This window comes from Heliangelus exortis, chromosome 3 (assembly GCF_036169615.1).
Source record: "Heliangelus exortis chromosome 3, bHelExo1.hap1, whole genome shotgun sequence".
Classification (NCBI taxonomy): domain Eukaryota; kingdom Metazoa; phylum Chordata; class Aves; order Apodiformes; family Trochilidae; genus Heliangelus; species Heliangelus exortis.
The window spans coordinates 38915591-38930837 of record NC_092424.1 but is presented as its reverse complement, the minus strand read 5'-3'; the positions used below and the strand labels follow the sequence as shown (position 1 = coordinate 38930837).

At 42.2% G+C, this 15247-nt stretch overlaps 1 protein-coding gene across 1 annotated transcript in view; it reads right to left on the bottom strand.

The window, feature by feature from the left end:
• The window catches only part of TASP1 (taspase 1), an 88715-nt gene extending 75693 nt beyond the window's left edge, over positions 1–13022 (bottom strand). Inside the window, 4 exon segments of the mRNA XM_071740253.1 lie at positions 1628–1696; positions 3242–3309; positions 5086–5303; positions 12926–13022. Of these exon segments, the coding sequence (XP_071596354.1) occupies positions 1628–1696; positions 3242–3309; positions 5086–5230 (282 nt within the window). The 5' untranslated portion in view covers positions 5231–5303; positions 12926–13022.
• Positions 13023–15247: the final 2225 nt, after the last annotated feature.

The window sequence follows — 15247 nt, the reverse complement described above, 5'->3', positions numbered from 1 at the left end:
ACACAAAACAATCTTGTGGAGTAACAGCAGCCTCCGTTAGTTTATGAAAGTGCATTATAAGTAAGCCCATTAGAGAGATGCCTTTTGTTTTCACCTACCTTTATTCTAATGTATAAAATAACACATGAAAGCATATTTGAACAGTTCAGTGGAGACCAAGAGTACTGTTGAATGCTGAGAAGCTTGCCAAGTTAAAAGCATGACTGAAGCCTTGGCTCCTAGTCAGCATGTCTAACACACACTGAAGTACCTACTGCCTGCCTTACGCTAACCCTATCAAGTATGTTAATTAACACTTTCCCAACATATGTGTAAGTAAATCCACCCCTAATCCTCTCAGAATACTACCATAAATTCCAAACACAAGAAATTCTTTTTACAGCACAACACTTACCTTGCCTTCATTCTTCGCTAATAAAGTTTGCGAGGAAGAAACAATTACTCCTTAAAGGAGAAGAGGAATACCTGTTTCAGTCATCACTACTGTGAGGGATTAGTGGACCTGGGACACTAACCAAGCTGCCTCATTTATATCCCAGAAACACTTTTAGCTTTACTCTTTTCTACATGATTCATAGGGACCCTTCACTGAAGTCAGATGCTATAAAAATCTCACCACTCCAGAAGGATGCTTTTCCAAAAACCTCACCAATAGCTGTTCATTTTTTTATGATTATCAAGATTTTCCATCTTAATTTAACAAGTATAATTTTGAAATAAAAGCATTACTAGTCCTATTCTTCTACACATATTTTGCCATAAAAATAAGAAAAAGGCATAATCTTACATTGAAATCATATTTCTCTGAACTAATTACTTCTCATCTCTCATCCTATTGGAGATCATACAGACACCAAGTGAAAAATGTAAGAAAAAAACAAAAAGCCTTTTGGTGCTGCATTAATTTAAGTCAACAACAACAGTATATTGTGGGACAAAACTTAAAATTCCTACTTCGTTTTCAAAGAATACTCTAATTGGTTGGAGAGACAACCTGCACTAACTTATGCAATCACTTTTATAGAATTATTCTGAATAACTGAGAAAGGTATGAATAACACAACCCAAGCATACTCAAAAACAGTTACCTCAGTGTAAGTACCACATGAGAGTGTTAATAGAACAACTAAGGACTAAGTACATGGAAATCCTTTGAAACATAATGTCAAGAAAGGAATCATAGCTCACTATGAGATATTAATACAAACAAAAGGGAGGAGGCCTCATGCTAGAATTTCTAATTAACATATGTGCTGGTAGCATGATTTTTCCAAAGAAGCAGAGCTAGTACAATCTGCCTGTAGCTCAGTATGTCAGAAATAAAGTTCACTGTAAAATGTTTATTATGTCTTTAGTGACTGTATTTAGTCTTGAAGGTTAAAGACTCCCTGATAAGGCGTACCTATTATGACAACCAAATCGCATCAACTAAACAACTTCTATTCAATTTGCATTTTTAGGAAGTCATTAAATTCACTCCAAGATATATCAGAAAAACAAAAGATAAAATTAGCATAGCATGAAAATAAAAAGCTCAGTAGATTTCCTACTTGAATTAACACCTTCCTACATAAAAATCTGGCAACATACCTGAGAGACATATTTACTACTAGTCAGAAATTCATACCTCTAATTCTATAAGTGCTGCAGTCACTGCGTCTGTTGCAAGAGCACCGTCCTGCAGCTTTTCAATTGCCTGTAAAACAGTTTTTAGTTGACGATTAGAAAATTCTAGTGTTCTGTGACTAAGCCCTACATTTTTCTAATCCTATACAAAACAAAATGTTCAACAAATTAGTTTAAAATCTAAGAGAACATAAAAACAAGAGGTACTGGAAATAGTATGCATCATGTGAGGACAGATCTGAAGACATGATTTTACTACTCAGATATTTTGACAGTGAACTCAGTAGCATATTTCTGCATGGCCAACTTTATAGCAAAAGAAATTCTTATCCCTAGTGTCATCAAACACTTAATGTTTCTGTCAAGTTTCTGATTTTCCTTCCAAGATTAAAAAAAATCCCTCATACTATATATGGCAATAGTCATGAAATTGAACAGAACAAGTAAGCTGACACATGAAAAAAAATCAAGTAAGACAATTTCACCTTCATATTATACACACACACACACACACAAATGAACTTCTAGAGCCTAATATTACTTCTGGACAAGACCTTACAGTCAAGTTCTTTCAGAGAGCCCTAGAAAATAACCATGACTGAATCTTTGGTTACAAAACAAACCTGTGATTGTTCTTCATGCTTCATATTTATGTTGGCTACCTAGCTCAAGGAACCAAATGGAATCTCAAATTTGTTGTACATTCAACAACAACCAACCTTTTCTCACACATAATTAGCTGGAAAATTAATATCATCAGGGCTAATGCACAACTTTAATGAAACTGGTGTTAAGTTTGGATGATTTTTAAGGCTACTTGTTAAAAAATTTTATTAGTATTAGGACTGAGTAACAGCACTGTAAGATGAAGAGATAATTATCAGAGGTCAACTCTGAGACTCTTCTAAAAAGCCTTCCAAGCTCTGTAGCTCCTTCTTGGAGAAAGCAAAAGGCATTAGAAATTTTGGAGGCAGATCTTCCAGCTTTTCATTCAGCACTTAATAGACAGGACTTGCCAGTTCCAAAGTTTCTCCAAATTCTTGGAGGAGATTAAAAAAAAATATTTCAATGGAAATTAAAGTCTTGACATTTCTCCCTTCACAGCTTTGGGAAGAGTGGGTTGATTTTTATTGTGCTTTTCCTGTTTCTACCTCTCCTCCTATAAAAAGGTTAAGAGCTATCAGGAATAAAAGAATTCTGGAAAAGCCTGTAACCAAGCAATCTGGATGACAGTGTTCAAATAAATTCCAAAAAGAGCAGACACCGATCAAAGAAAAAAATCCATACACCATATTTAGCTCTAGAAATCCCACAGCCTCAGGAACAGTTCAAGAAGCTATAGGAACACTCCCTGTAGATACCACTGTGAGCTTTTCCTGTTCCCTCGCTCTTTGTTCTGCACCTTCTGTTTGTCACCACAGGTGAGAATGTTTCAGCACCTCATGGCCATGCACTCTATTGACTCTGTATCTTGTCAACTGCTGCTGCTCCATTTTTGCTCTACAAATGCATAGAGTCCACATAGTGAAACCCAGATATGCCAATTCACACTGGAGGGGCAGTGCTACCCGTTACATTTCTTGCACTACAAGGCTGCAGAGCTGGTAAGACTTACCTTCTGACAGGCTCTTTTGCACACATGCTTGTATTCCTTAGCTTTGGATTCGGAATGATAACCTGCACCTACAATTAAGACAAAGGGAAAAGAGATTATACTACCTGTCAAACTACAACCTCTAGTTTGCCTGAAGAATTAAGACAGATACAGCCTTCTGTATTCTGTATTACACTGGCATTTATTTTTTGCATCAATCACTGACAATTTTATGTATTCCAACATTATTTCAAATACACTCTGTAAACAGAGGATATAGAGAATATAAGCAGAAGCATACAGGTATAAATCTCAGCATCGTGCAATCTCTTCCTACAAGCATTCTCCAACAGATTCCAGTTCTGTTCATTCTTGGAGGATTTCTAGCATAGTTTTTATTTATTTATTTATTTAGTATCCCCTACTGGGCAAAAGAACTTGGGTTTAAGTCAAATGTCAATTTTCCTTTTACCACTGATTTGCAAGTTTGCAATTACCATTCTCTTCATCTTGTCATGTTTATGCTACATTTTTAGAGCTCATTCCCTCGTGCTTTAGAACAAGAAGAGTTCCTGAAAATAAAGATTAGGCACATTTTCTCATTTTCAGTCTCTATGTCTTTCCCATTACATCTAATTATTTTGCCCAGTTTTGTAGCCACTGCTCCCTACTTCCACACCTGAAAAATTCATCAGTACCCACTATTCAACTATATGCAGTGCAAGAAAAACAACAGACCAGATAAGCATATTGATACATTGATTTTTAAATACTACTTCATCTCTTTTCACATTTTTTGAACTTCAGAAATATGCTTGTATTTATCTAAATTTTCCTTTCCTCACCTCTAGAAATGTTAGCTTTGCAAAATTCTAATAAAATAAATTTTAACACTACTAGTGAAAGAAGAAATATTTTAAACAAAGTAACCCATATTGATTAGGGACAATATATTCAGCAATCCTATTTGCTCTTAAAATATAATACCAGTATAATTTAAAATAAAATAAAATAAATAAATCAACACAGCATGAGTTCTCCGAGGTTTTGGGTTTTTTTTATCACCTTAAGGATTTTATAAACCAAGTAGCAATTTGTTTTTTCAAGTATTTCAGGTGTCATCAGACTTTTCACCTCATGTCATCACACATACACTAAAGACAAATATACAGCCAGATATAAGCATCACTAATATTTTCAAGATTAGTAGTATTTAAGAAAGAACCTATTAGAAAAGTATATATAACCAAGACATGCATAACATAATTTTTGTAAGACATTTGAGTAGATGACTTCTTCATTACTTGTGGAAAAAATAGTAAAGCATTTAAATATGAACAAGACCAAAAACTTGGAGGAAGACTTGAAACAGGATAAAAAAGTGAAAATGTGCAAGAAACAACCTAAGGATGTTTCAAAAAGTCTTAACTGGATTGTCCCCACGGACAAGTTAAACAAAAAAAGATCAGTAATGAAACAGCTGCACTTGATCCTTCCAAAGAGTAAAGAAACAAGACTCAAAGGTCTCTAACATTTTGTATGTTTCACAAATGTAGCAGATTACTGCAGAATTTGACATTTTATAACCATATAAATTTAGGGATTTTGCTTGGGGTTTTCTTTGTAAAGGAGAAAAAAAAAGAAAAAAAAATATTTTCAGAACACCCAAGCCCCTACATTTTTATTAACAGTTTCCAAAATCCTCAAGCCAACGCAACTTCCAACCAAACTCTCCACTCCCAGATTTACATCCAAAGTTCATGTCACTTCATTAATATACTAGGAGTCTAAAGCCAACATGAAATTTTAGTTGATATTTAGTTTGCACATGCATCCATTCCAGTTGTTACACTTTTGCATCTTACCTGCATGGACAAGCACAAATCCCACTCGTTTTCCTCTTTGGGTCTGCTTTGCTTCGGGCTCTTTGACAAGCACTTTTACAGCTGTAACCTGAGATGATTTGGAAGGTAACATTTCTACTGGACTTATGCCCTTCTCCATGATCATAAATTAGGATCACCATCTTCTACTGAGAAAGAGCATCCTTCCATCCAAAAATAAACTCTGGAGAGGAATCATCCTAAAACCAAATCACATGCATACATTAAGATACTGACTTCAAGGAATTAATTTCATACAAATAACTTCAGAAAGAACTCTTGGAAGAGAGTGTTGGAAGAAGGGTACTATGCTTCTTGAAAGAAGAATTCTGCCTCTAATTCTAATTCTGCCTGCTCCCTAGCCAACAAAGAGACTTAAAATAATGAAAGTCCATGTTGTGAGCAGAGCAGCTTTTTTGTTACAACTTCAACCTATTAATCTTTCCAGACATTGCAGGAAATTGCGGATCTGAGACTTGCCCGGGACTGAGAGAAAGCCACTTTCCATGGTCTCCTTTTTTTATTCAACAATACATCTTAGCTCTCCACCCATCATGCATAACTACTTTTTAATGTGATGATGCTCTGCAGCCAAAATCTTTGTTTCTTAAGAGTGGCATTCCCTGCCTGTATGGGAAGTCCTAAGCAGAGCTGTAGCAACAATGGCAAAAACTGAAAGAAGTACAGATGGTTGAACAGCAGATTCTCCTACCCTTAGATCACATACTAGCATCTGCCTGTGTGATATTGTGTCTACACTTTATGTAGGGCATGTAGAATCTACACACTAACACTAATTCAATAGTAGAACAAGAAGTTATGAATGTGTGCTCCAAAGAATTGTACCATATGTACTGGACCGGCTGGAAAGTTGGGCAGAGAGGAACCTAATGAGGTCCAGCAGGGGAAAATGTAAGGCCCTGCACCTGGGGCAGAACCTTTCCACCAGTATAGGTTAGGGACTGACCTGTTGCAAAGCAGCCCTGAGGAGAAGGATCACTCATGAGTGTCATGGGGTAACATCCTGGAGGGAAGAGGGGCCCATGGGAGCTGGCTGATATTTAAGAATTAGCTACTTCAGGCCCAAGAGTGATGCATCCTAACTAAGATGAAGTCAGGTATAAACTCCAGGAAGCTAGCATGGATGAGCAAGCAGATCCTAAATCCCCTCAAACTTAAGAAGGAAGCATACAGAGAGTGGAAGATAGGGCAGGTACCCTGGGAGGATTACAGAGAGGTTGTCTGAGCAGCTAGGGATCAGGTTAGGAAAGCCAAATCTCAGTCAGAAGTATCATCAGGGATGTGAAGAGCAATAACAAAAGGTTCTGTAGGTATGCTGGGGTTAATATGATAACCAAGGAAAATGTAGGGCCTCTCCTACATGTTGCGGCGAGCCTTCTCTCGGGGACTTGGTTCTTCTCCGGGGGTCTCTCACCGTCCCTCTCCTCAGGCGTCTTCATCTCTTGACTGCTTCTTCTTCTGACTCCTTCTGCTTCTGGGAGCATGCCTTTTATCTTGCCCTTCAGCCCCGCCCATATCCGGCTGGGGCAGGCCCTAATTAGTGGGCACACCTGGGCTTAAGCTCCCAGTTCATTATTGGCAACACCTGAGGACTTGTGGTTCTCTTCTACATTTCCCCCCTTTTTGTTGTTTGTTGAAAAAATAAACTTTTTTTTTTTCAATAATTTACATTTCATTTTCAATAATTTAACATTTCATTATTTTTTTTCAAACATTTCAATAATTTAAACATCTCATTATTTTTCTATTTTTAACATTTCATTTTCAATAATTTAACATTAAACATTTAATTGTTTTTCAACATTTTTTCACCTATTTTTTGAGGAGGGAAAATTTGGGCTCTTTAGCCTCTGTTAGCAGGAGATGAGGTCTTAAAAACACCAGCTCAGTTTTCGCTGGTACTCGCCACCTCAGGATGCCTAGCCATGCAGAGGCTTCTCCGAGCATTCAGCGCACCAGTCTTATCGCATGTCCCTAGGGCCCCGTTTCAGGACCGCACTATTGCGTGTCCCTGGGGGCTCCGTTTCAGGACCGCATCGCGTGTCCCTAGGGCCCCGTTTCAGGACCGCACTGTCGCGTGTCCCTGGGGGCTCCATTTCAGGACCGCACTGACTTGATGCGCACTCAGAGCTCCGCTTCAGCTTCAGCATTCCTCGGGCTTGAGTTCCGCGCGCCAACTTGCTGCGCCTTTCGAGCCTCATTCTTTTCTCCTGCCTGGCTCGCCATACCGGGCTGTTGTATCTTGCCGTGCTGGGCTTTTACTCCAAGCTCTACACACCGCCTTCAGCATTTAAGCCTGGCCTTGTGGAGCTTTTTTCGTGGTTGCGTTTTTGGAGCTCTTTATAGAGCGTCCCGCACCACTGTAGTAGCTCCATCTGATGTGGTTGCGTATTTCGAAGCTCTTTATATCACCTTCCGCATTTAAGCCAGGCTTTGTAGAGCTTCCCGCACCAACGTGGTCGTGTAGAGCTTCTTATATTACCTCAGCATTCACGGCTGCTGTTGTTGCCCGCATTCTCCACCAGATGTTGCGGCGAGCCTTCTCTCGGGGACTCGGTTCTTCTCCGGGGGTCTCTCACCGTCCCTCTCCTCAGGCGTCTTCATCTCTTGACTGCTTCTTCTTCTGACTCCTTCTGCTTCTGGGAGCATGCCTTTTATCTTGCCCTTCAGCCCCGCCCATATCCGGCTGGGGCAGGCCCTAATTAGTGGGCACACCTGGGCTTAAGCTCCCAGTTCATTATTGGCAACACCTGAGGACTTGTGGTTCTCTTCTACACTACAGGAAACAGGAAAGCTAGCTACACAGAATATTGAGAAGGCTGAGGTTCTCAATGACATCGTTGCATCAGTCTTTTCTGGCAAGTACTCCAGCCTCACTGTAAAGGCCACAGCAGGTGAAAGCAGGGACTAGGAGGACAAAGTAGCCCCCACTGTAAGATAAGAACAGGTTTGTGACCATCTAAAGAACCTGAAGGTGCAAAAGTCTGTGGGACCTAAGAGGTCCATCCACAGGTCCTGAGAGATCTGGCAGATGTATTTGCTAAGCCTCTGTCCATCGTATTTAAGAGGTCATGGTGGTCTGATGAGGTTCCCACTGATGAGAAAAAAGGTCCTTTTTTTAAAAAGGGGGAAAAGGAAGATCCAGGGAACCACAAGACCAGTCAGTCTCACTTCTGTGCCCATGGAACAGATCCTCCTGGAAAATCTGCTGGGGCACATAGAAATAAGGATGTGATTGGTGACAGCCAACATGGCTTCACTGAGGGCAAATCATGCCTGGCCAATTTAGTGGCCTTCCACAAGGCCACAGAGACAGTGGATTGTGGCACAGCAACTGATGTTATCTACCTGGATTTGTGCAAGGCTTTTGGCAGTGTCCCACATGACATCTTGGTCTCCATACCAATGGAGATTATGGATTTTATATAGACCACTCAGTGGATAAGTAATTGGTTGGATGACCACACCCATAGAGCTATGGTCAATGGTTCAGTGTCCAAGTGAAGGCAAGTGACAAGTGGTTTTCCTCAGGGGTCAGTACTGGGACCAGTCCTGTTCAACATCTTTATTGGAGACATGGACAGTGGGATAGTGTAATCTCAGCAAGTCTGCTGAAGATATCAAGCTGTGTGGTATAGCTGACACCTTAGAGGGAAGGAATGCCACCCAGGGGGTCTTTGACAGGCTGGAAAGGCGGGCCTGTGCCAACTTAATGGAGTTCAACATGGCCAACTGCAAGGTCCTGCACCTGGGCAGCACAACCCCAGGCACAAATAAAGGCTGGGGGGAGAATGGATATAGAGCAGCCCTGAGGAAAAGGACTTGGGGGTGGTAGTAGATGAGAAGCTCTACATGAGCCACCAGTGTGTGCTCACGGCCCAGAAGGCCAACCACATCCTGGGCTGCATCAAAAGAAGTGTGGTCAGCAGGGCAAGGGAGGTGATTCTGCTCTCTACTCTGCTCTTGTGAAAACACACCTGGAATACTGGAATACCTCTGGAGCACCCAGCACAGGAAAGATACAGACATGTTGGAGAGGGCCCAGAGAAGGGCAAAAAAGATTATGAAAGAGCTGGAGCACCTCTGCTATGAAGACAGGCTGAGAGAGTTTGGGTTATTCAGCCTGGAGAAGAGAAGGCTCTGAGGAGATCTTACAGCAGCCTTCAAATACATGAAGGGGATCTACAGGGAAGCTGGGGAGGGGCGTTTCACCAGAGAGGGTAGTGACAGGACAAGGGGTAATGGTTTCAAACTGAAAGAGCGTATATTTAGGTTAGGTATTAGGAAAAAATTATTCACCTAGAGGGTGGTAAGATATTGGAATAGGTTCCTAGGGAGGTTGTTGATGCCCCCTCCCTGGAAATGTTTAAGGCCAGGTTGGATGAGGCCTTGACCACTACTCTAGTGGAAGGTGTCCCTACCCATATAGAAGGGTTGGATATTGATGATCTTTAAAGTCCCTTCCAACCCTGACCATTCTATGATTCCATGATCTTGGAGTCTTGGTAGACAATAAGTTAACTATGAGCCAGCACTGTGCCTTACTGGCCAAGAAGGCCAATGGTATCCTGGGATGCATTAGGAAGTGTGACCGGTAGGACGAAGGAGTCCATCCTACCCCTCTTTTCCGCCCTAGTGAGACTACATCTAGAATACTATGTTCAATTCTGGGCTCTACAGTTCAAGAGAGACAGGGAACTACTGGAGAGATTCCAGCAGAGGGCAATGAAGGTGACTGGCAAACCAAGGCATCTCTCTTGTGAGGAGAGGTTGAGAGAGCCGGGACTGTTCAGCCTAGAGAGGAGAAAACTGAGAGGAGACCTCATCAATGTCTATTATATAAAGGGCAAGTGTACGGAGTATGAAGCCAGACTTTTTAGTAGTGCCCAGCAACAAGGGGCAGTGGGCACAAGCTGGAACACAGGAAGTTCAATTTTAGCATGAGGAAAAGCTTCTTTTCTGTGAGGGCAATGAAGCACTGGAACAGACTGTCCAGGGATGTTGTGGAGTCTCCAGAGAAGGAAGCATTCAAAAGCTGTCTGGACACAATCCTGTGTAATGTGATCCAGCCAATCCTGCCTTAGCAGGGGGATTGGATTAGATGATCTCTAGAGGTCCCTTCCAACTCGAGGATCCTGTGATTCTGTGTCAATGAGAGCAACACTTAAAAATACCATGCCTTTCTTTTGCATAAAGTAGCTGTTTAAGATCCTATAATAAACTCTTTCCTACTCTTCTTTCCTACTTTTCCTACTTTCCTACTCTTCTTCCCTCTTCTTTCCTACTCTTTCATACTTTTTCATCCCTTACCCTTATTATTCTCCATTAATTTGCGGAGGGAAAAGAAAAAAGAAGGATTTTTTAACAACAAAGTATTTCTAAAATAATGTCAAATAGGCCCCAAACAGTGAAAGAAAGTTTTCATAGATAGGTGTAAGGTTAGCTATGATGATTATTAGTGAACTACAACATGCTTAAGTTAATTTCAGATAATTTCATAACCTCATTTGGCTTTGACCTTTACCCTTATGGTGTTTATAGAATGTATTTTCTAGTAAATGCAACAAAAAAAGCTCTCAAGTAAAAAAATATGTAGTATTCTTAATGTATTTACTATTCTTCTTATCCATAACCAAATGCACATTAATCAACACAATACTATTCACTCTTATTAGTTCAGCAAGTAAAATTCTACATGTTTAATAAATTCAGGAAGTGAACAAGCAGAGTTAATGCATGAATGAAGACCATCTCTACAACATTATTAGCAGACTCTAACATGATACATATTACTTCCACTAACTTGAAAGGGACTACTTGTAACCTAAGAATACCTCTCCATTTAAGCAAAGAAAACAATGCAAATGATGTTTAGATTCAGCACTGGCATAGAGCAGAACAGACAATTTTGCTGGTTTACCACAACAATATTTTCAATAATGAAAATTAGCAAAGCTTTCTAGTAAGGTATATATTTATGCTAATTTTTTTTCTTAGATGCTAAATGTCTATAGGTATCTTCATATGTTTTTGGACTTATATTTTTAAATTAAATATGAAATTCTTGTTAGATATATATACTTATAAAAACTGAAAAACAATTTATGGACTACAGCCAACTGTAACAGCCATCTGTGTAACATCAGATCTAAAATTCAAGTTCTAATGACTGCATTTACTCCCTTTTTGCTATTAGTAATGAAAGTTCCAGCAGCCATTGGTCCAGGCAGTCAGCTGAAACACAACTCTGTTTCATAAGATCTCGGCTTTCCTGCATCTTGTTACACCACACAGAATGTCATTACAGCAACAAGGGCACAGCAGAGACTCAAGTAAAATGTCAGAGGAGCAAGTTCTACATTCTTGCAGAACCAGAAGAATTAATGTGATCGTAGGGGAATTATAATGATGGCAGTTAAATCATGTTTTGAAAATGAAGTTACAGGTGCCACTTAAAGCCTAACCAACAGCACAGCTCCAAGTTAAAAACCCTGATGAGGCCTCTATGAAGACTTGGGATTGCAGATGTGTTTATTTTCACCAGATAACATAAAGTCAACCCATCTCAATAACTTTCTTCAGTTCATAACACTTCCTCCTAATCAACACAATTTTGTGAAACCCCTCCTCTCAAATAATCTTTTAAGTCTTTTCAAATGTTATTCACAAATCTGCTGCTTCCAGTCTGAAAGTTCCCACTGGAGCCAGCCTTTCCCTTTCTAGCTTCTGTTCTCTTTCCTGACTGTCATACATTCATCGCCTCTGATCTCATCCCTCGTTACACAGTTCAGTATTCTACATCCATACAGCTACAGAAATGGTGGAAGAATGTACTCTTGTTCAGCTCCTGAAGAACATAAACCACAATGATTTTACCCAAGCAGCCCAAAGCACTTATCACACTGAAAAAGTAACGCTGAACCCTATAAAGAGAACTCAGAAAAACGTGAATAATTCGAGTGTCACACCTAAAGTAGGAAGAGTTGCCGAGTCTTTCAGCGTTGCCACAGACAGCACAGCTATTCTATCAGCCAAGCGGTGGCCCTCACCACTCCCCCAGATCCAAAACTCTGCCTTACAGGAGCAAGTTTTGACAGGAAACGTTTTTAAAAGCTTTTGAGTTTTACAGTGCGAGGCCTAAGGCAGAGAGGAGGAAGAGCCACGGGGGTAGACGCGTCACCCCACAAGCGCACATCCTGAAAACCGTTCGGCACCCGAGACAGGACAGCGGCAGCACCGAACAGCAAACGAGCAACCGGTCGCCATGAGACGGAAGTACAAAAGAAACTTTTATTTGGAAAATAAAATAAAATAAATTTTAAAAAAATATTAAATCCTCGGCCCCAGCGGAACCCCCGGGAAGGAGAGGCCCGGACAGCCCCTCGCTGGCCCGACGGACGGGAGGCGTAGCCCGGGCTCCCCCCTGCTTAGCCCCGTTACCCCCTCAGGGAGGCAACGGCCAGGGCCGCCTCTCGGGAAGCGTCCCGGGGTCCCGCTCTCGCCATGGCAATGCCCGGGGTCGCCGCTTCGCCCCTCGGGAGGTGGGGCCGCAACGGCCAGGGGTGACGTCACCACCCCAGGGAGCCCCCGCCGGCGGCGCGGGGACGGCTGCTCGAGCCCGTGTCGGCGCGGCCGTTAAGGCTCCGCTCGGCGGCCACAGAGCCCCCGAGGTGGGGAAGGGGGGGGGGAACGAGGGGGGGAAATAAAGCGAACGCGGGGAGGCGGGAGAGGAGAGGCCGAAGAGAGGCGGGGATCGGCGGGCTAAGGCGGGGCAGGGCGGAACCAGGCACGAAGCACTCACCCTCCGCCGCTGTCAGCCTCGCGCACACGCGGAACGGTCCGCCCGCCCGTTGCCTCGGTGAGGATGAGGCGTCCCGCCCACCTTCTCCCTCCGATTGGGCGAGGCGGAGGCCGGAGAACGGAAATGGCGTAGGCAGCGATTGGCGGCTCGGGAGATGAATGGCAGCGGGGGGGGGGGAGCGGGGTGCGGGGTCTCGGTACCGGGGGTGGGATGGGTGGAGGCAGGTAATGAGGAGAGCACTGCTATGTTCCTCTGCAAGCGGGTGGAGAGGGGAGTAGTCGCCTGGGTATCTTTCTGTCTGGCAGGAGGGCGCTGCCGCCCGGGAGCTACCTTGGTGTCCGCCTGTCCAGTGTCCGCCTGTCCCGTTTGGACCAGCTCGGGGGGCGCCTGCGGGAGGGTGGGGGAAATGGCGACCACCAGCTCCCTTAGGGGAAGGAGGCATGAGGGCCCGGGTGGAGGAGTCAGCCTCGGGGCTGCGAGGAGCGAGGGTGGGAGGCGGGCACGGGGCTTGGATCTGCTGGTGGTGCGACTCTGACCCCCTGGTTCCGAGGCTGCTTTCCGATGCCGTTCCACGCTGCTGCTGGGCCTTCGGTCCGCTTTTTCCCTTGCTTGCGGGAGCTTCCTCACAAACGGCTCTTTCCACCCAGCAGAATCAAATGAAAACCGAAACTCTGGTCTGATACGTTTTGTCTAAGGATTTGAATAGGTTTTGTTACTTTGGTCTTGGCAGACAGTGTTATTTCTCATGGCTGCCTAGAACAAAATAAAGTTAACTGGTTACAAAGAAATATTTTTCGTAATAGTCCTGTCAGGTAATCTAAACAGCAATAGCTTGTTTTGCATCTCCATCTTTCAATGGTTATCTGAGTCCTCTGTTCTGCGATGGTACAGGAATATCAAATTCCTATTAATTTTGGCCCACACTGCTGTAAAGAGGATTCAGTGTCAACTCTGCAAACATCGACTTACAAAGCTGCCTTCCTAGGAACGAGGGCAACCCCATCTAAATCCCAATTTGCATGGTCATTATCGTCATTTTTGGGAACCAGCTGTGTTTGTGCATGCTACTTCATTATCCCAGTTCACATCGTATTCAGTTCTCAAAGTGCCTTCAGACTTGAGGCCTGTGCAGTTAATGTTTTGTAGGACTGTGAAAGTAGATCAGAAGTTGTAACTGACATTGTAGAGAATGTTTATCTTAGCTGGTGCCTCAAATTTTTATTTGTAAAGGCCAGCTTTTTCAACTCTAAATTACTGTAAAATCAAAACACATTTGTTCTTTTTTCACAAATAAGTAGAGTATTCCCTGATCTATTGCTCGAGCTCCAATGTGAGAAATGGTAGGATTTATTTCATTTTGAAGGTTCTCCTGAACCCTCTGGATGACGGTTTTCAATTCTGCTACTTGCTCCTTATCTTAAAAGCAAGCATGGTGTGTAGCTGTTTTAATGGTTCCTGCCACAGTGTACAGCATCATTCATTCTCTGCAAACCACCTCTCAGAAAATCACCTGCTTCAACCAAGTTTCATCTTTTAGTGGGAATTTTTACAAATTAAGTTTCTGCAGTTAAATTCTCTGATGTCAATTTCATTAGTATACATTAACAGAATGTTACATTAACAGAAATTTTAACACTGAACTGTTAGGACCCAAGCAAAAAATCTGGAAATTGACCTTCACCCGGCAGACTTTATCCCATCTCTACTGTGTCCTAATCTTCCTCTGTTGGATCTTCCCCAGGCTCTTTCCTGCCTTATAATTGCAGCAAGGCCTTTTACTGCTTTTTTTCCCAAATAAATAACAATGTGTTTCCATTAATTTTTGTATGCTTGACATTCTTTTTCATGGATCACCATTAAATTTTTTTAACGATGCAAAAAAACATCAAGAACAAATGCAAATCTCATTTTTCTGCACGTTTTTGGCACACAAAACTATGTGGCTCATGGAGATTGGCTTTTGTCTTCCACGTTACCAGGTGCTTCCTCTTCTGTTGGAAAGAACTACAAGGAAATAACGTGAAGCTCACAAACCCTTAAAAAATCTTTGGCCTCCTCTCACAGATTTTACCGTGCAGTCCAAATCCCAGTTGCAAGTTGCTCTGTTGCCAATTATTTTTTTTTTTCTGTCCTCATTATTCTTGACAGTGATTCTGAAGTGAACCAAAGAAATTCCACAAAGCACTTTTTTTGCCTCTCAGATGGCAATAGTTAAATATGAGCTAGGACAACCAGATTTGGGAGGAAAGGGAGGATGTTGTGTGGAAGCATTGCAATACAACCTTCACCATACAGCATCGACCACTACCCAAGCACCTTTCA